Genomic DNA, 21692 nt, shown 5'->3' on the forward strand with positions numbered 1-21692 from the left:
ATGTCGATTATTCCAATACCTTGAAGTGACGTCTGTTAAAGAAAGTAGAAAGTTGGTAGAGTTTTATTTGACGATTTGGCAAGACATTAAAAAAGTAAATGGCCGCCGAAAAGTGCAACCACGCGAATTTGGCAACAAGCGGCTCAAAATCGATAAATTGAATCGCTAAAGTAAAAACTTAGAACAGTTGTCTTTGTGCTTATAAGCCTACACAAAGTGGATCAGTGCACGGAAAGTCTTCAGAAATTTCTGGCGTTAATACTACTAAGCAAAAAGTGGTTGCACGTAGTCACGTGCAAGACCTTCGCGTATGGTATAGCGACCTTAGAAAACAACTCTTCATTTCTAGACAACCTTTGGAAAGTGTATCCAATACATATTAGAGTACATTTGCGTCATATTACGAAACAAAATCGATTGTGTTTTATTGAATTTCAATCAAAATTTATTTAGTTTTAGCAATCAGAACGTGTACGTGTCATCGACATCAACGTAGAGTTGTTTTGATTTTTGATATCTTGAAATAATGTGTTTCACGTGATATAACGATTTACAATAGCATTACATTCTAGCAAATGAGAATGGATTTCGGCAAGCTCGACTATGCACGTCTAAATTTTTCCATAAACGGCTCAAACTTAGAAAATAATAGACGAAATTGATAAATTAAAACTTTGGAATAATACAAATTGTAGATTAGTTAGATTTAGTAAAAAGTTGTGGTGTTATAAATATCGTAGTAAGAAGATAGTAATTGCAAGAACCTTGCAGTTCCGCGCGTACGCACGGCGGCATGCTACAAGTTGATGATGTGCCAACGCGCTTCAATACTGTTCAAAAATATTTTGATGGGTCGTTTCGCAATCTTGTGAGGGCATCAGACCAATGTTTAGTAGTGCTTTCTCTTAGTTTTCCACGTGTGCGACTTCTTTGTCGCGACTGCACAAAGCGCAATGTTTGAGAGCTAGTTTTCGTGTTTGGTCAGTTATGCGGTTGTGTTCATTATATATATATATATATATATATATATATATATATATATATATATTGATTTTAGCATAATTAATTCCAAAAACTCAGAACCCTACCTTAATTAATTCCAAAAGTGATCAAACTGAATGTTGATTCATTTGCTTCTTCATGCCTTTAAGTGGTGTCTGCTAGAGTAGGAAGTTGGTTGATTTTGAATTGCCAATTCGACAAGACATTACTACTAAAAATATAATGGTCGCCGAAGAGTGCGACCACGCGAATTTGGCTTGAAGTCGACAAATTGGATAGCTAGAGTAAGAATGTAGAATCTTTGGATTCACTCTTATAATCCTACATGAAGTGGACGAGTGCATGCAAACGCTTCACAAGAAAGTTCTGACGACATCACTCCTAGGCAGAAAGTGGCAAGTGGTTAAGTGAAAGAGCTTCGCGTACTCTACGTAACGACGCTTAAAATAACTATTTAATTTCAAATCATCTTCTCTCTCTTCAAAAGAGTTTCCAAGACATGTTGAAGAGTCGGTTTACGTACCCGGAACACTGAAGAGCGAAAGCAATTGTGTTCATGTCAGATTCCGATCAAAATTGGTGAAATTTCAGAAAGCAGAATGTCTAGATGTGAGCGACCTGAATTTCGATTCATCAAATTCTTCATATCTCGAATTGCTGTCTGTTAAAGTATGAAGTTGGTAGAGTTTGAATTGACGATTTGGCAAGACATTACTACTAAAAAGACAATGGCCACCGAAGACTACGACCACGCGAATTTGGCAACAAGAAGCTCCTAGTTGATGAATCGAATCGTTAAAGTGAGAGCGTAGAATGCTTTAATTTGTTTTTGTAACCTACATGAAGCAGGCGAGTGCACGGAAAGCCTTCAGAAAAAAGTTCTAGTGTTATTACTATTAACAGCAGAAAGTGGTTGCACGTGCTCACGTGCAAGAGCTTAATCCGCGTATGGTATATAGTGACCTTAGAAAACAACTCTTTATTTCCAGATAAATTTTGGAAAGTGCTTCCAATACATATTAGAGTACATTTCCGATACATTACAAAGCGAAATCGATTGTGTTTTATCGAATTTCAATCAAAATTCATTTAGTTTTAGAAATCAGAACGTGTACGTGTCATCGACATTAACGCAGAGTTGTTTCGATTTTTGATATTTTGAAATAATGTGTGTTTCACGTGATATAGCGATTTACAATAGCATTATACTCTAGCAAATGATATTGGTTTTCGGCAAGCTCGTCTAGGCACGTCTACATTTTCCACAAACGGTTCAAGGACGAGAGTGATAAATTAAAACTTTAGAATACAGATTAGTTGAATTTAGTAAAAAGTTGTGACGTTATACCTCTAAATAGTATCGTAGTAAGAAGATAGTATTTGCAGGTGATCACATGAACCTTGCAGTTTCGCGCGTGCGCGCGGCCGTACGTCAAATGCTAAAAGCTGATGATGAGCCAGCACGCTTCAATACTGTTCGAAAATATGTTTATGGGTCGTTTCTCAATCACTACTTTCTTCTGAGCGCATCAGACCAATGTCTAGTAGTGCTTTCTTTCAGTTTTTCACGCATGCGACTTCCTTGTCGCGACTGCACAAAGCGCAATGTTTGAGAGATAATTTTCGTGTTTGGTGGTTGTTTTCGATTTGCGCTTGTCATTTCGAGTGCCCGACTAAGAATACAAAGTGGGTACGAGGGGTATTCCTGATTACCAAAAAATGGAAAGATTTGTTGCAGAAATTACCAGAAAAAAAGATGAACAGGACCTACCATATTCAGGAAGTGTAGAGTTGACTCGTAGTTGCATGTGTTGTGTACTCATACATATACATACGACTTGTTTCAATGCACGAACTCTGATTGCTACATATATACACTGACCGAGTACAATGAGTTGATTTCTCAAACTACCGCGCTGCAGATCTAGATTCGGCGGTTTACTGTTGGCGAAACTGAACGCTGAAAAGGAGTCGTGACACTACAGAATATTACATGGCTGAGCTGTCTACGTACGTAATAGAAGCGAACGATGATCATCAGATGTCAACTACGTACTTCGCACAAAACAAGCAAGTGCGTGAAGCGATGTTGCGTGTTACTCAACTTCCATACCTATATGCTCAGCTAATCGAATTAGCCTTATCCAAGCTATGAAACCGAATCTGGGGTCCCACGTCACTATGACGTTCTCGAAAGCGACCAGGCTCTTCTCGCGCTGAAGCAATTCCAGCAAAAGCTCCTCCTTCTCGTGTGATTCACGTGCGTTTAGATCAGCGACTGCGCGGAAGAGCCCGGCTTGCGAGGCTAGGATACTAGCTAGATAGCAATCAGAACTGGATACAATTGACCGGGATAGAACTCTGAACGAAATTCTTCATGAAAATTCTGTCCAGCTGATAATTTTTCAGAGATACACTTCATAATAAATTAGAACATGCAACAACATATAAGTTTGCATACATTGGGACACTCGATTCTTGCAAATTTCCAGAACTGGATGTAATTGAACAGGACATAACTCTCCGTATGGCTGCTAATTTTTGAAACAAACTAAAAATGCATGTGAACTCATGCAGCAACATAAATTTGCATACAACGTAACTTTACTAACCATCAGTAATATATTAGATCCATGCCCCGTCCTTTGTGCGTACGGGCAAGATTCTGACGGAAAACGCAGTGTGAACACGTCAAGTGCAATCTTTATTGCGAGGTCCAGGATGTGCTGAATGAATTCGAATTTGTTTTCACGCTTTTTTCGAAAAAATTGACTCACTCCCCGTGTAGCGCTTGGTACAGAAAACGTGTAGGTTGAATTTGGTTCAAATGCAATCAGAATTTGTAGAGGAACGAAAGCGATAAAAGAGTAAGTTCCGTCGGCAAGAAATGTTTGATTGCTCGAAGCTTTGGGAAGGACGACGACACGTATAGCCTGGTGTGGGCGTGTGTTCGAATAAACTGGAATGTGCGCAGATTGCGTCATCGAGAAATTTTACGCTCAGTCTTGAAGTCTAACAGCGATCCGGACTTCGCGTGTAGTTCAGTCGTTGTTTCGTCGCACATCCGCTTATCTGCACGGCCCTTGCTAGTGCGCAGACTCTATTGTAAAGGCCAGAAGAGCGCGCAATGGCAACGAGAGACACATTGACGTGGACTTGCAGTCCGCTCTTCGTGTTTTCAATTATGATGACTTTCGGGAGGGTGAACTTGAAGTCTCCAGGACCATCCTATGGGGAAAGACAACTTTGTCCGCATAAACAACGACTGAACTACACGCGAAGTCCGGATCGCTGTAATTAGACTTGGCAGACTCGCCAGTCTACACGAGTAGGTTCGACAATAATGTAGGAATACACTCACCTTTCCACATGCTGAAATCGTCTTGACAAATTTGGAGAGTGTGAACTTGGTGAATCACTCACCGTGGAGAGTCACCATGGCTGTTTGGAGTGATACACAATCTGCTGGGTCACACTTAGATAGATATAGCTAATAACCCGAGGCCCAGATTTCCGGGCTAAGGGTATAGTAATCGTTCGATGGCCAACCGACCGTATTTATACTCGATTAGCGCAGATGCAAACGAAGCTATTTCGACCAATAGACGAGAAATGGTGTCATTACCGACCAATAGACGAACGTGATCATGGTGTTATCATCATGAGGCTCCACCTCTCTTTGCTTGGTAGCTGCTACGAGGCAACAACCAGACGTCTAGCTAGAGAAGCGGCACAAACAATGAGATGGCTAGAGAAGCTGCACAAAGAACGAGACGTCTACATTCTTGTGAGCTGGAAATTCGGTGGTGAGCTGATTGTTTTGCTCTACATTTGTAACATATGTTTCCCACAACAAACAGAACAATGATCACGCGCGTTACTTCATCACGTAAGGCGAAGATGGCCAGCCGGCCTAGCGTCGAGGCTACCCGACTTGTAACATTTTTCTTGTTCCAGCACTTCGAAACAACCTGATCTAAAATTGTAACGTGCATGTTTCCCTCCATTACGACAACAAGCAGATGTCTAAAGAAGCTGCACAAACAACCAGACGTCTAGATTGTTGTGAGCTGGAAAATCGTGGCAAGCTGTTTCTTTTGTTGTATGTGAGGGTTAGCACTTAGAAACAACGCCTAATCTAAAAATTTTAGCTACATTTGTAACGTTCATGTTTTCCCACATCTAATTTTGCTTTGGCTCTGGTGTTACCTATGCCACGCCTAAAACCGCCAATGGTGGCTCCATACGACCTCAAAAGCTGCACAAACAATCAAATGTCTAGAGAAGTTACACAAACAACTAGACGTCTAGAGAGCAAAGGTTGTAACATTGTGCTTGTTCCATCGATAGTGTAATCTTCTGAAAGCCCAAAACATTGTAGGTGCATGAAATCATGTTTGTTTACTAAAATTTTAAATCACGCAGTGCTGCTTCTCTTGTACCTATCTAGCCGAAAGCTGGTTTTCGTATGTGCTCTAGACTTTCGCTGTGCGTGGCGGTTGGTGTTGTATATACCATTCTGTCATAGCGCGACTAATTACCTTCAAAGTGCATACCGGCCGCAGGGGCGTCGGAAGGGGGTCGGCCGCACGGCCATGGCCGTACCACTTTTCGAAAAATGGACTTTTGCCAGTCGGCCATTAGCGTATACTTTCGGTTTAGGGTTAACTGATTAAATGAGTAATATATTTCTAGTTACGTTAGCATTCTGTACAGCTAGATTTTCAGGCGGTAATTTATAAATTTACGCTCAGTCACAAAGATGAGGCTGGCAACGCGAGGACACGGCAGCGGTAGATAGAGCGCACGCTAACCATTTCCGTGTGCTATATATGCAGATTGACGGGATTGCAGATGTCGGTGATCAGCCCTGTCAGCCTCGCCGTGCTTCATTTCCAAAAGTTTCGTTTGGGAAAAAAGCCCCAAAATCAAGATCATTTCAAGCTGCTTGGTTCGACAACTGGCCTTGGCTTCATTGGCACGACTCCGTTGAGAAAGTGTTCTGTCACGTCTGTGTGAAGGCTGCGAAGTCTGGCAAGCTGAAATGCAAGACTGCTGAGCAGGCATTCATCTATCGCGGAGTTCAAAACTGGAATGATGCCACCCGCTTATTTCGTTCACACGCGAAATCAGACTGCCACAGAGAAGCGGTTGAGTCACTGATCACGCTACCTGCCACAACAAAGCACGTTGGTGAACTACTAAGAACTCAATTGGTTGAAGACAGAAAGAGAAACCGGGCCAGCCTCCTTCGCATTCTCAGGGCGCTGAGGTTCCTGGCACGTCAAGGTATTGCCCTCCGCGGTTCCGCCCTCACCAAAGAGATTGATAGCAATTTGTCACAGCTCCTTCGTCTTTTTTGTGAGCTTTCTACAGATCTCTCCGATTGGTTGCAGAAAAAGACAAATAAGTACACAAGTGCAGACATACAGAATGAGCTGCTGAAGGTGATGTCACTTCGAATTCTTCGAGATGTCTCAGCCAAACTTGAAGGCACACCATACACCATTATGGTAGACGAAACCACTGACGCAAGTACCCAGGAGCAGGTTGTAATAGTTCTACGATGGGTGGATGAAGACCTAGAGCCTCATGAGGATTTTATTGGGCTGCACATCACTGCTTCAACTGATGCTAAGTCCATTGTAGCAATTATCAGGGATGTTCTTGTTCGTATGAACCTTAGTCTGACCAACTGTCGTGGTCAGTGCTATGATGGTGCAGCTGTGATGAAAGGATGTCTATCAGGAGTTGCTGCTCAACTCACTCAAGATGAACCACGAGCATTGTTCACTCACTGCTATGGTCATAGCCTCAATTTAGCCTGCCAAGACACCATCAAAGACATAATCCCTATCAAATATGCCCTTGACACAACATTTGAACTGTCAAAACTTCTCAAGTACTCAGCAAAAAGAAAGTCTGAGTACAAGCGACTTCAAGCTGAGATGGCTCCTCAAGACCCTGGATGTAGGACACTATGCCCTACGAGATGGACCGTTCGAGCAGCTTCTCTACAGAGTGTTATGCAAAACTTTTCGGTCATCCAATCCAGCTTAGACAGTTTTGCAGATATGACAAAACGAGACCCAGAGATGTCTGCTCGGTGTACTGGTGTTGCTGCTCAGTTTTCTTCATTTGACTTTCTCTTTGGAGTAGCATTAGGAGAAAAAGTCTTGAAGTTGGTTGACAATCTGAGCAAAGCTCTTCAGCACAAGAAGATGTCTGCTGCACAAGGTCAAGTGTTAGCAGAACTTACCATCAAATCTCTTGCACTAATGCGTACAGAAGCTGAATTCTCAAATTTCTGGGAAAAGTTGATAGAGAAACAAAGCAAAGAAGATGTTGCAGAGCCTTCCCTTCCTCGGAAAAGGAAGCGTCCTTGCCGATATGATGAAGGAAGTTCGGGACACTTCGCAACATGTATAGAAGATCATTACCGGGTTATGTATTTTTCCGCTTTCGATATGGCAATTCAGTCTATCAAAAGCAGATTTGACCAGCCACACTATAAGATATACAGCAAGCTTGAATGCACACTTCTGAAGGGTGCTGCTGGAGAGAGCTATACGGATGACCTGTCTAGCATACAGGAGTTGTACTGCACAGACTTTGACAGCAATATCCTCCAGACGCAGCTATTGATACTGTATTCTCACTTTAGAGAAACGGCAGTCACACCAGCCCTGATGGATGTTGTGGACTATGTTAAGTCACTAGGGAAACCCGGCCAACTGCTGTTGTCTGAGGTGGTCAAACTTATACGCTTGATCCTTGTTGCTCCTGCAACAAATGCAACTAGTGAAAGAACGTTCTCAGCTCTCCGCATTGTTAAAACATACCTTCGGTGCACTATGACACAGGCAAGGTTAAATCACCTTTTAATGTTGCATGTGCACAAAGAAGCATGTGATAGTCTTGATCTAGAACTATGCATAGATGATTTCTGTAGGGAATCAGAACACAGAAGAAACATTTTTGGCTCAATGTAGATTTACGTACAGAAATAGCCTTGTAAGGTTTGACACATGTTGTTCTAGTAGTTACTAAGTGTTAATCTTGCGTTCTCTGTATGGTATTCAAGCTTTTAGAAAAATGTTTAGCGTGCGTTAACCGTTATATGATCACGCCCACCTAGCGCGCGTTAGGCCGGACCACTTTAAATTTGCTTCCGACGCCCCTGGGCCGAGGGTTTGCACTTCTAGTGCTTCTTCATTGAGTTTGTGACGTAGGTAGTATCTAGTCACGTTGGGTGCCAAAGGCTGACGTGGGGTGACACTTAGTGAAGTAAGTGTGTGAAAGTACAGACTCAGAGTGTGTCATACGGGAACCGGACACTGCCAGGCTCACGTGAGTCTGAGGACGGGGCTAGTCATGTGTGTGTATAGTATGTGTACAACATATATACACTAGGTCACCATCCCGTTCTCCGCATGGGCAAATTTATACTTACTATTAATTAATATTACTAATGGTTGGTAAATTTCTACTATTATGAATTCTTAGTTAATAAATTTATCGTTGTATGCATTCATGAAGTATATATACAAAGCACTTACGTACAGAGTTGACGACTTTTACGTGGGATGATCCGCGAGTCTTCACTAGTGCTTCAAATCTTGCACTCTACGTAAGCTCGTTTGTAGCGTTACGTCTAGCCTCGTACCAGACCCTCTCGCGCCGTCGTGCCCGGTTCCCGTATAACACGACAACGCCGGAGATGGTCTGGGATCATACCGCCTACTTTCTTCACCTAGTGTCACCCCACGTCATGAATCCATCCCTCCATCAAAGATACGCCAGCTGTCATATCCGATTGCATACATTCACTGTTTACATTTCGTTCCTGTACAGCTGCATGAGAAGAGATTCTTTTTGCTGCATGGAAAGAGATTCATTCAGAGGGAGCTCGATCCTGAGTTCGATTTACGTTCTCTGAAGCTGTGAGGTCCAATGTAATTCGATCAGCAGTCTAGGTAGCTTGGACTAGGGATGCACTAGGCACCGCTCTATTACTGTGCTAGGCTACGAGAACAATACAAATCGGGAAGCTCGAGTACGATTCGGGAACATTTGGAGCCTGGCAGAGCGTGTCGTCAGACACGGTGTTGACTTCCGCTCTAGAGTCTCTTGGAGAGGAAGTCCTCTTTCGCAGAGAGGTTGGCAATTAGGTAGAGCTTGCGTAGGGACAGGATACCAACACTGAAAGGAAACGAGTAGAGTACGAATGGAAGGTCAAGTCGGCTGCAAGACATTCCGTGTGACACATGAGAATAACTATTAAACTAATCGTATTAGTAGCCTGAGGCTTGGTGGCATACAAGCTAAGTTGATCATCTAATAGCATAAACGGTAGGCGGGATGATCCCAGACCCTCTCCGGCGTTGTCGTGTTATACGGGAACCGGGCATGACGGCGCGAGAGGGTCTGGTACGAGGCTAGTTACGTCGACCGGCATCCACAGGTAGTCTCGTGGCCAGACGTTCAGAGCGTGAAACGCGAATCTAATTAAGGAAAGCTAAGAAGGGAGAACTTCCTATGCTTTTCCAACATTCCGACGTCGGCAACAAAACTTGGCGACTGTAACCAGACGTTCTCTCTCCCCCTTTCGCGCTCCTCCCCCTTGGCCACGCGAGTCTACACTACAGGAAAAACATGGCGGTGCTACAAGATTAAGCAGCGACGCCTGCAGCAACAGGGCGGTTCTAGAATTTAGTCTATTAGTATTAGCGTCTTTCTTAGGTTTGGTGCTAAACGAACAGTGTTATGACAAAACTAAAGCAATTGAATAAATATCGCCCTCCCTTCACTTCTTGGAAAGAAAGTACATTTGGCAAAAATTGCATTCTTCTCACTGAAGCTTAAATGAAATTGTCACTGCACGTTTAATCTGCTATTTCATACATTGCCAAGTTAATTTCTTCATAACTGTGTTGCAATACCTATAGATTGCGCATATATATATATATATATATATATATATATATATATATATCAGACGGCAGAATGCAAATGCAGTAGTACTATGCCTCTAAGAAATACACGTGCAGTCCAATACAATACGAACTTGTGCAGCTATATGCGAAGCATATAATGCAGACCATGCGGAACATTAATTTAAAAATTGACTTAATACTCATGCTGTTTGTCGAAGAAGGTCATCGCATCACAACACCACAGACAAATTCAAACCAGTGAAAGGATTATTTGATGTCGCAGAGCAAAGCTACTCCCCGAAGTATCCAATGTTCAGGACTCTGCGTCGTCTTTAGCAGAAGCGAAGTGATGTACGTCAAGTCGGTTCGGTTTGGTTTTTTGTACACGGGACATTCATACATTCTCCCATCTTTCCCTTGGCTTGACTGAATAGCGAAGATCCACACAACGGGCATCTGAGTGAACAGCGCCTTATTGGCGGATTCGGCAAGTTTGACATTGCGCCTATCCCATCCTGCACCGTCCAGGTACAAACCGTGCACGTAAACTCCTTCTGCAGGGGCCGCTGTAATGTCGTCTTTGAAATTACGCAGCACCTCGTTATGCAACACGACGTTGTCGAGAGCCCAACCTTTGTGCGCTCGAGTCACTTCTTGACGCATTGCGGTGAGGAAGCCTTGCGGATTAAAGAATCCTGTCATGAAGAAAACGAGAGGTCGGTCTTTGAAAATCCAGGAACGAAACTGCGCGTCTCGTTCCAACAAATCGGTAAACCAGAAACCAATGGTAGATGACTGCCAAGATATCTAGTGAAGAGCACTGTCTTATGATGACGAGTTACTTACGCTGATCCTTGCTTACCTTCTCCCAAACTGTCGGTACCTTAGCATCAAACATCTTATCCAGAGCGTCTCTCAAGTTCTAAAACGGTCGATGAACGATTAGCGCTGAACAACCAGTAGAACGTTATGCAGCTTACCTCACTCATAATGATAGTCCCATCTATAGCCAAATTGAGATCAGTAAGAGTAGCTTCTACAGTAGAGATGACTCTCTGCATTCGGTCTATCTCTTGACGTAAGAAAATATTCATAGGCTTGATAGGTCCCATCTTCTGCAGTCGAGACTTTACTTGATGTTGAACGTAAAATGCGGGCAATTTTTCTAACATATCATTAGCCAGTCGCTGCACGACGCTCTCACGCGTTTCACCTCCACCAGACGAGCTGTCCTTAGGCTGGATACTCAGTATTGTATCGAGTAACGTACGAGCTGTGTTGTCTTGATAGGTGATGTCGGCATTGGGATGAAGACCGAACGCTTCCGGTGTATCAACAAGTGGAAGTTCCTCAATGCTGTCCATAAACTGAGTGTGATTCGCACACTTGGGAATAACATAGCCTTCATAGAAGCGAAACGAAGGCGAGAACATGTGCTCGCCAAACCAAACCTACGTCAATGGGTTCTAGTCTAATGATACTTGAATACCAGAAGTAGAAACACACACACACACACACACACACACACACACACACACACACACACACACACACACACACACACACACACACACACACACACACACACACGCCCTTCAGTTCTGAAGATAGCACCCTTGTGGGCACCTGAGTACTCTGATGTTAAGTAGTGAAAAAGATGGAAGAATGAGTAGCAAAAGTCAGATGGAAGCCGGAATTCAGGCAGAACAGGAAGCGAACGCAGTCCAAGCACCACCGTCATACATCCAGGAACACACACCCTCCCGCTCCCCGCAGTGCTTGAAATAAGATTTTAAGTTGTCCGGACATCAGGCCAAGAAATTAAATTGGTTGAACGTATGGAATTGGTTCGAACATAAGTACAATTGGAACTAGACTACTCAGGAGCACTAAAACCCTATTTTAATCTGGACGGCATAATGTGTGCTACTAAATGCAATCAAATTTCGTCATGATGAACACTAAAGACTCAGTGTCACTCTGCCATATGGAGTGAGAAGAGAGGTGTCACAATTCTGCAAGTCGTGCCAAGTTTGTCAGCGCACGGGCAGGAGAGGAGATTGTGCCAAGGCGGCATTGCAGCGTTTGCCTTTAATAGATGTCCCTTTCAAGAAAGTGGCAGTCGACTTAGTAGAACCGATCTCTCCTCCTAGCTAGGCGGGACACCGGTACATCTTGACGTTCATCAACTTGCTATCAGGTACCCGCAGATTATCTCACTTAAGAATATTAGTACCGAGACGGTAACTGAGGCTCTTGTTGGTATCTATAGCCAAATCTGAGTGCCAGAGAAAGTCTCTTGATAGTTGAGCATACACCAAGTCATCACCATACCACCCAATGTGCAATGGTTTCGTGGAGAAGTTAAAAGGCACACTGAAGACAATGTTAAGACGCTTGTGTACGGAGAAGGCTACACAGTGGAATCGCCTTATGAGTCTACAGGATTTTCGCCCTTTGAACTAATTTATGGACGAACCGTGCGCGGCCCTATGCGTATTCTTCGCCTCCTGTGGACACGACGGTATCTAACACTGGTCCTCCCGTGTGCTCGTTCGTGGAACAGAATGCTGCCTTCCCTCGTTCGTGGACTCTCTTCAGAAAATTGATATGATACACTTGTGTTTTGCCTCCGATGTCAATTCTATAATCATTCAACCCTACCTCTCCTTCCACTACATATGGCCTTTCATTTCATTAATAGTTTGTTCGTGTCGGTAAGTAGAAGAACAAGGGCCTTGTCACCAAACGACAGTTCTCGATGTCTAGTCTTCAGGTCATAGTACCTCTTTTGGAGTCGCTAAGCTTTCTGCAGTTCCTCACGAGCAATCCACAAGACGTCCTTGAGTCTTTCCCGTAGGCACTAAAGTACTGGTAGCTTGTATGCACCTCCACGTCGTCTCCTTCTTTGCTCCGCCGTCATTGAAGCAACGGAGAGGGGGACGGGAGAAGCGGTGAACAAAGGTGAGTTGCTTGACTTGTGTATTTGCTTGGCTACCGAGACCGCTGAGGACGTAAAATATGGAAGTGAGCTATGTCCGGACCAAGCAGTGGAGGCGGCGGGACTGCTAAAGAAATTAGGTTACGTGTTTACAGATCTTCGTGGAACAACCAATCTGACGGAACATCGCATACAGGTGACAACGAATGTACCAGTTCGTTGTAAACCATACGTCGTCCCCTACAGCGTTCGTCAGTCTTTGCAAGAAGGTATCCAAAGGATGATAGACATGAGCGTCATACGCACGTCGGAGTCGCCCTACTCATCGCCTGTTGTCGTGGTTCGTAAACATGACGGAAACAACCGCATATGCATTGACTATCGCTGACTCAACCGTAACACGTTACCTGATTCCGAACCAATGACATCTATGTCTGTATTAACTTAATACAAAAGTTTTGAAAAATAAATATTTCTCTAAACTGGATTTGAGCAAGGGTTATTGGCAAATTCGTGTAGCCGAAGAAGACGTCCACAAGACGGCCTTCGTAACTCCAGGCGGATGCTATGAGTGTTTGAGAATGCCATTCGTAATGATAAACTCTGGTGCTACTCTGGTGCGAGTCATGAGAAGGTTTTTCAGGGGCTGAACGCAGTTGACTCATACGTGCATGGATGATATCATCGTTCACGCACCTACGTGGTAGGAACATATGGTCGCCCTTGGAGAAACGTTGGATCGGATTGCGACGGCAGGGTTGACAGTGCGACCAACACAGTGTTTAATTAATTGGGGCCGAGTCCCTAGATTTTATCGGTCATCACATCGGGAAGGGCATCGCTGAACCCGATGAAGAAAACATTCGCAAGGTACGTGATGCACAGCGACCAACGAACAAGAGGAAACTCAGTTCCTTCATAGAATTAGCAGAATTCTATCGTGACTTTGCTCCTAATTTCAGTGCTATAGCAGTGCCTTTGACAGACCTTTCGAAGAAGGGTCAGCCAAACCGAACTGAGTGAGAGAGGCGCAGGAGGCAGTGTTCAGAACATTGAAAAACGCAGTGACCAGCAAACCAGCATTGCGTCTACCAGACCATGAAAAACCTTATACACTAGAGTTGATGAGTTTGAACTTGGTATTGAGGCTGTTCTGCTTCAAGACCATGATAGCTGCTTGTTTTCAGTTGGGTATGGAAGCAAAAAGCTGACGTCCGCTAAAAGAAGGCATTCTACGATCCAAAGTGAATGCCTTGCCGTGATATGGGCGATCAAGAAGTTTCAACATTATCTTGTATGGACGCGAGTTTCGGGTTCAAACGGATCTCAAACAGCTCCAATGCCTAAACAAATCAAAGTATATAAACGATCGTATTATGCCCTGAACTCTGTATTTTCAAAGGTTCAAAATGACAATTGAGACAATTAAGGAAAGAGAAAATAACGCAGCTGACCTTTTGAGCCGTTGAACCGACAACGTCGATTCCGGACATGGAACAGAAACTTGTAAATTTCGACTCGAGAGGGTGTGGTGTAACACGTGTCTCTATAGAAGCGGCAATATCACAGCACCATGAGTCCCTGAGGAGTTCGCGCGCTACGAGAAGGCACAGTTTGACACTTGTGTTACCATATAAGGAAATTAGGGGTGGGGTTTAACTGAATGACTGGAGTAGAATCATTGAAATACACTGGGGAGGGGAGGGGAGGGGAGGGGAGGGGAGGGAGGGGAGGGAGGGGAGGGAGAGGGAGGGGAGGGAGGGGGAGAGGGAGAGGAAGAGGGAGAGGAAGAGGGAGAGGGAGAGGGAGAGGGAGCACCAATTCAGAGTCGTCCTAGAGGTACGAAGCCATTTGCCACGATAGAAACAGATATAAAAGAACCGCTTCAGACGACCTTTGAGGGTTTTCGGTATCCTTAGTCTTCCAAGATGCGTTTTCAAAATACCATGGTATGTGGAGCTTATTGTGATTCAAAAGGTTTCTGACGTTCATATACTGCGTACGCCTCACGGAAAGAGAATATACAATGCATCGCGATCGGATGAAACCCTACGTGGGAAGAGATGAAAGCATCCTCCCGAGGGTAATACCAGCAACGAATGTCAAGGTGAAACCTCGATTGCAGTTAGATTCGTCATCAGGAAGTTTCTTCTATTCAATTTCACCTGACGAAGAGGACAGCGATGAGGATCAAGGTAGAAACGGTAGACATGACAACGACGTTAGTCGGGATAGAGGCGACAGCGGAGAAAAACAAATAGCCAACCATTGTGTTGCATGGGGCTAACGCACAAGGAGATGAAAACAGATTGGACAAGGAAGGTTGGATTTGGCTAGAGACGACAACGGAGAACAACAAATAACCAACCAAGGTCGGGCTAACACACAAAGAAGGTCAAAACCTATATACGACGATCAACCCGTCACTCCGTCAAACCGGCGAGGTTTCGGGAGTGTTCTGGATGTCGGAACTGTTCTGATTTAGAATAATAATAGCTACGTACTGCGTAGAGGTAAGTGATGTAATGTTGGAGTAGAAGCCTCTATCGAGCTAACGTGCGTTATTAGTTATATCTGGATAGAACTGACGTCATAAAGCAATAGCCAGTCTTACAACTGTATTCGTCGGCATCTACGTTACGTCACTTTCGCTGTCTACCGTTTCAATACGTTACAATCCGTTGCCTTCGGTCAATGAGATCTGGGAACCAGCCTTTAGGCGGCAAAATTAATAGACACTCGAAATTGTGCAGCTGACTCTGGTTGTTATGAAAAATGGTAAGCTATGGACTGAGAGAAACACATTCTCCTTTACGGAAGGTTTACAGATCCGTCTTAATTTCGTAGACCGGACATCTTGTCCGAAATTTCTTGTACGTGATCAGACAAACGACAAGTGTTTAGAAATGTCCGATGTCCGCCCGCTATTTCAAGTACACACACACACACACACACACACACACACACACACACACACACACACACACACACGCACGCACACGCACACACACGCACACGCACGTAACATGCGTGGACGTGCGTAAGCTCGTAACACAATAGTCACACGCTATAGAACCTTTGCAAATGTGTTGAGAAGGCGCTTATCAAAATCATCTGTTACTCGTCCACCATACTGCACTTCTCCAACCATATAGTGCACAGTACTCCAAGATATTCCCTACAGCAAAGCGCAGTTAACTGTACAAAGTATATGCAACAATATTATTATTATTTTTAACACAACACAACAAGAAGGATAATCGGCAAAGCCATTCTTAGTAAGACATACAAAGTCTTGCAAAGTCAGACATACTGAATGCTGCTGGACCACTTCAACTTTGTGCAGGCCAATTATCAGGTTTTGAATCTGCCACACATGCAATGCAAACTCTTTTTGATGATTCAAATACAGAAACAATCCTACTTGTAGACGCTTCTAACGCTTTCAATAACTTGAACCGTCAAGTGGCTTTAGCGAATATTTCTGTTAACTGTCCTGCTATCTTACCGTTGCTCGCCAACACATACCGTCAACCATCTTTCCTATTTGTTGGAGGTGAAGTTCTAATATCTAGAGAAGGCACGACTAAGGGTGATCCATTAGCTATGCCAATGTATGCCCTTGCAACAGTTCCTCTTTTGACAAAGGTTAGCACAAAAGAGACAACACAAGTTTGGTATGCTGACGACGCTGCAGCAGGTGGGATACTCAACTTCTTAAGACAATGGTGGAATAAACTCAACACATTTGGCTCTTCCTTTGGCTACCTGCCTAATGCAAAGAAGTCATGGCTGATAGTTAAAGAAGGAAACATTGATGCAGCAAGAGCTCACTTTGAAAACACAAATATCAACATCACTACGGAAGGTAGGAAATACCTAGGAGCTGCTCTAGGAACCAAGGAATTCTGTGACACTTTTCAAGAACAAAGTTGAAAACTGGACTAAGGAAGTTAAACGTCTCTCTGTCATCGCCAAGACACAGCCACATGCAGCTTACTCAGCTTTCACTCATGGAGTAAGCAGTAAATGGACCTATATGGCCAGGACCAACAGCAACTTAGACTAATTTCTGCAACCACTGGCTAAAGCAATCGACTCAGACCTAATTCCTGCATTAACGGGTCAATCCGCACCTGGAGAAACGATGAGAAAAGTATTTGCTCTTCCAACTCGACGAGGTGGGCTTGGAATCATTGATCCTTCGTCCCTACACAGAGAGTTTGCTTACTCCTTGAAAGTTACAAAACCTCTTACCAAGCTCCTGCTTCAACAGCAAAATCAAATGACTGAGGAGATTTCACAACAACAAAGCGTATTGAAAGCCTCAGACAGACGTCAGAAAAATCTTGTCATCAATGACACTGATGAGGAAGTTTCTGCCAAACTCAATAAAAAATCTCAAACGTGCTGTTGATTTAGCCAAAGAAAAAGGTGCTTCTGTGTGGCTGACAGCTCTATCTATAGAAGAGCATAGTTTTCTTCTGACAAAATCTGAGTTTTACAACGCACTATGTCTACGCTATGGCTGGCGACCAGCATTTCTACCTGATTTCTGCCCTTATGGAGACTATTTCTCAGTTGATAACTCACTCTCATGTCCTACCGGTGGATTTCCAACACTGAGGCACAATGAGACCCGAGACATTGTGGCTAACCTATTGGACGATGTCTGTCATGATGTCCAGAAAGAACCAATTTTACAAAAACTGACTGGAGAGATAATGCCTCAGAAGAGTAACAGCACTGATGATGCAGCCAGACTTGACATCTCCGCGTGCGGTTTCTGGGGTGGTAGATTTCAGAAAACATACTTTGATGTCAGAATCTTCAATCCTCATGCTCAGTCATATAGATCATCAGCAATATCATCTCTGTACAGGAAACAAGAGCAAGAAAAGAAACGTAAATACGAGGCTCGAATCAGAAGAGTCGAACAGGCTTCTTTCACACCACTGATATTCTCTTGCACAAGAGGAGCAAGCAATTTAACGTCAAAATTCCTGAAACGACTATCATCTCTCGTCTCGGAAAAGCAGGAAATGGCCTACAGTAAAACACTGTGCTGGGTCAGATGTCGACTAGGGTTCGCATTACTTCGATCTGCAGTTATGTGTATGAGGGGGTGCAGATCCAGAACAAAGCGCCCAATCATTAACAACAGTATACTCTTGGCTTCTGCTGAGAGTGGCTTATCTTACTGTTAAATATATCATATGTCTAAACATGCAAAATGCCGCTAACTAGTTATTGCATTTGCCTTATAATCGTAATAGTAAACTTTGTGGACACATTAATGTATGTATTTTATTCATAGTATATGTACGTAGTACTTTTATTCAAATACACTATGTCTCTCAGTAGTAGTAGTAGTAGTAATAGTAGTAGGGCCTAAATTGCAACAGCAGACAAGTTCACCAGTCGCTCACATTGTCGATATGATATCTAACACCCAGGAAGATGAAGACATTCATGACTTAAATCAAACAGCTTCTCCTTCCCTAGAGTTACATGAACGCCTTCCTTACAGAGTGATGGCATCACCAAATTTCAGTTGGGGTTCACTGAATGGTGTTGAAGTGATGAGTCAAATAGAACAGGCTTACCAAGAAGTTGTTCATTGGAGAAGGAATTTATTTCAAGTACCATACGGTTCTACTGGTAAAATGTTCGCCTCCGAACTTGCCAGATTGTTTCATGCGTATGCAAGTGCATCTGCTCTTGAGTGTGTCTCATTGACTGCTGCTATGGTGATGCCCCATCTTCTGCTACAGAAGCCACACAAGCGGTCCAGAGGTCCTGATCATGTCTCTTGTCTGACCCGTCGCTTAGAAGCCTGGAAGGCGGGTGATATCAAGGCTCTGTTGTATGAAGCCAAGACGATCCAACAACATCTAACTTATAGTAGGTCTTCTAACAAGGCAACCAAAATCGACGATCTTCCTCACGTTTTCGCTGGTCATTTGAAGAAAGGAAATGTGAATGCTGCTATGCGTTTACTGTCTGATGAAGGTGCTAATGGTCTTTTACACCTGGATGACTACCTGACAAATTCAAGTCAAAAAACCGTGAGAGATGTACTCAAAGAAAAACATCCAAATGCTTCTTCCCTCGATCCTGACTATGTTGTGAATTCTAAAGAGAACGCTTCTCCAGTCCATCCTGTCTTGTTTGATTCTCTTGATGGACAACTGATCAGGAATACAGCAATGCGATGTTCTGGTGCAGCTGGTCCTTCTGGCCTTGACTCGACTCAATGGAAACGCCTGTGTACGGGATTTCACACTTCCTCCAAAGATCTCTGTAATGCTCTAGCTGCTGTTGCTCGTCGAATTTCAACAGAGATAGTAGATCCTGACGGTATCTCAGCTCTAGTGGCTTGTCGTCTTGTACCTCTGAACAAAAATCCTGGGGTGAGACCAATTGGTGTGTGTGAGACAGTTAGAAGAATTATTGGAAAGGCGGTTCTTTCTGTGGTCAAGTCTGACGTGCTCTCGGCAACCGGAACCTTGCAGCTTTGTGCAGGACAGATTGCTGGGTGTGAGGCTGCAATACATGCCATGCAGTCATTGTTTGAAGATGACAATACGGAAGCCATACTACTTGTAGATGCAACAAATGCCTTTAATAGCTTGAACCGTCAATTGGCTCTAAAGAACATCTCAAGCACTTGTCCAGCAATTCATACCGTATTGCTCAACACATATCAACAGCCTTCACCCCTATTCGTTGGTGGGGAAGTCTTGTTGTCGCGTGAGGGAACCACACAGGGAGATCCTCTCGCGATGGCAATGTACGCCTTGGCCACAGTACCTCTGCTGAAAAAAGTACAAACAGAAGGCAGCACCCAAGTCTGGTATGCCGATGATGCTGCAGCCGGAGGAAAGATACAAGCAGTCAAACAATGGTGGGAGAAACTCTCCATACATGGAGAAAAATTTGGATACTTTCCAAATGCCAAGAAATCCTGGTTGATCGTCAAACCGAATTGCCTTGAAGAAGCCAAACGTGTGTTCTCAAAAACGGCTGTGAACATCACCTCTGAAGGTCGAAAGTATTTAGGAGCTGCACTGGGAACTGAAAACTTCTGTAACGGCTATCTCAGTGATGCAATCTTAGACTGGACACGTCAGATTGACAAATTGGCTTCCATTGCCCAAAGTCAGCCACAAGCAGCTCATTCCGCATTAAGTCACGGTCTTCTGGGCAGGTGGATTTTTACTGCGAGAACAAATCAGAATTTCAAAACTTTTGCTGGGCTTTTAGAATCATCAATACAATCTCAACTGATTCCTGCTATAACTGGTCGTTCGGCCCCTGGAGAACTGGAAAGAAAACTCTTCTCCTTACCAGCCAGACTTGGTGGTCTGGGAATCACAGATCCAACTTCATTGTCTTCTGAATACTTAAACTCTCGAAAGATGACTGCACCGCTTGTTGACTTCATTTTGAATCAGGAGATCACTCTAGGAGATGCCCCAGATCAACAGGATTCTCTCAGAAAGCAAATTCGCAAGCACAAAGGGCTAGAAATCAAAACTCTTGCTGATAATGTTCGAGATAACCTCTCACACCAACATAAAAGAATGTTCGAGTTAGCAAATGAAAAGGGGGCATCAAACTGGCTCACAGTGCTGCCATTGGAGGATCACGGCTTCTCATTACATAAGTCTGCATTCAGAGATGCTCTATGCCTCAGATATGGATGGGTCCCCCCTCATATGAGTGAATCTTGCCCTTGCGGTGGAAAAATGTCAGTGGAGCATGCTATGTCCTGCCCCACGGGAGGCTTTCCAACTATACGCCATAATGAAATCCGAGATATGTTTTCTCATCTGTTGTCTGATGTCTGTCATGATGTGGAAACGGAGCCCACGTTGCAATCACTAAGTGGAGAGACGTTCTCTTTACGTTCAAGCAGTCGAGATGATGATGCAAGATTAGACATTTCGGCAAGAGGTTTTTGGGGAGGAAGATTTGAGAAGACATATTTTGATGTCCGGGTGTTTAACCCCAATGCCACCTCGTACACATGTTTTGAAGTTGCATCATGCTATAGAAGACAGGAACAAGAGAAGAAAAGGAAATATGAAGAAAGACTGAGAAAAGTAGAAAATGCTTCCTTTACACCTATTATCCTTTCTTGCACTGGTGGCATGAGCAAGCTTACAACGTCATTTACCAAAAAGCTGGCCTCAATGATATCTGAGAAAAAGGACACTCCATACGGTAGCGTGATCAACTGGCTAAGATGTCGACTCGGGTTCGCACTCCTAAGAGCTTCCATAATGTGCATCAGGGGCAGCAGGTGCAAACGCTACGTCAGGCCGGAAAACAATATTCTCCTGGCTACGTCTGAGGGGCACCTGGCCTCCTCAGCTTAGTGACTTTACTGTACATGACATAGTAGTAGTAAAAGTTGTACTATTGTATATGACAGTAATTGTTTAGTAGTAGTAATAGTTTATTGCCATTCGCTGTAGGTTGCCGTTTGTGTATACGTAGTCTGCTATTGTTTCAAATACACCATATCTTCTCAGTAGTAATAGTAGTAGTAGTGGTTGTTGTTGCTGTTGTTGTTATCTTCATGTAGTATGGATGTAGCTCAAATCTATTCAAATATATGTTGTTGAATTATTACGTACCTTCTTTGGGTCTAGGTCATCAAGATGATTTCGGACAAATTCTATCGTTGAAGTCAGATCACCTTGATTAAATTCATATGGAATATTCCATCCAAGGGGGCCAAACTTTCGTCTCTCCTAAAGAAAAAATACCTTAGAAACATTTCACGAAATGGATAAACATAATAT

General features: G+C 43.6%; 3 protein-coding genes across 3 annotated transcripts in view; 2 read left to right on the forward strand and 1 right to left on the reverse strand.

Annotated features, from left to right (window-relative positions):
• Positions 1-5834: 5834 nt before the first annotated feature.
• On the forward strand, positions 5835-8081 carry LOC134191799 (zinc finger MYM-type protein 1-like). Its single transcript, XM_062660422.1, has one exon. It carries the CDS (start codon positions 5835-5837, stop codon positions 7992-7994), a length of 2160 nt encoding a protein of 719 aa, XP_062516406.1. The 3' UTR covers positions 7995-8081.
• Positions 8082-10015: 1934 nt separating this feature from the next.
• The window catches only part of LOC134191702 (dynein axonemal heavy chain 5-like), a 29942-nt gene continuing 18265 nt past the window's right edge, over positions 10016-21692 (reverse strand). The window contains exons 4-8 of the mRNA XM_062660313.1: positions 21525-21641; positions 15956-16057; positions 10919-11389; positions 10801-10860; positions 10016-10745 (exon numbers count right to left, since the gene is read on the reverse strand). Of these exons, the coding sequence (XP_062516297.1) occupies positions 10206-10745; positions 10801-10860; positions 10919-11389; positions 15956-16057; positions 21525-21641 (1290 nt within the window). The 3' untranslated portion in view covers positions 10016-10205. The remainder of the gene's footprint in view (positions 10746-10800; positions 10861-10918; positions 11390-15955; positions 16058-21524; positions 21642-21692) is intronic.
• LOC134191701 (uncharacterized) lies at positions 18199-21416 on the forward strand. The gene has a single exon (XM_062660312.1). It carries the CDS (start codon positions 18318-18320, stop codon positions 21261-21263), a length of 2946 nt encoding a protein of 981 aa, XP_062516296.1. The 5' UTR covers positions 18199-18317; the 3' UTR covers positions 21264-21416.

The sequence above is a fragment of the Corticium candelabrum genome, chromosome 16 (genome assembly GCF_963422355.1).
Source record: "Corticium candelabrum chromosome 16, ooCorCand1.1, whole genome shotgun sequence".
Taxonomy (NCBI): domain Eukaryota; kingdom Metazoa; phylum Porifera; class Homoscleromorpha; order Homosclerophorida; family Plakinidae; genus Corticium; species Corticium candelabrum.

What these genes read in the sequence shown, in the direction of transcription:
- LOC134191701 (XM_062660312.1), top strand. Translation starts at nt 18,318, where the DNA reads ATGATATCTAACACCCAGGAAGATGAAGACATTCATGACTTAAATCAA.
- LOC134191799 (XM_062660422.1), top strand. Translation starts at nt 5,835, where the DNA reads ATGCAGATTGACGGGATTGCAGATGTCGGTGATCAGCCCTGTCAGCCT.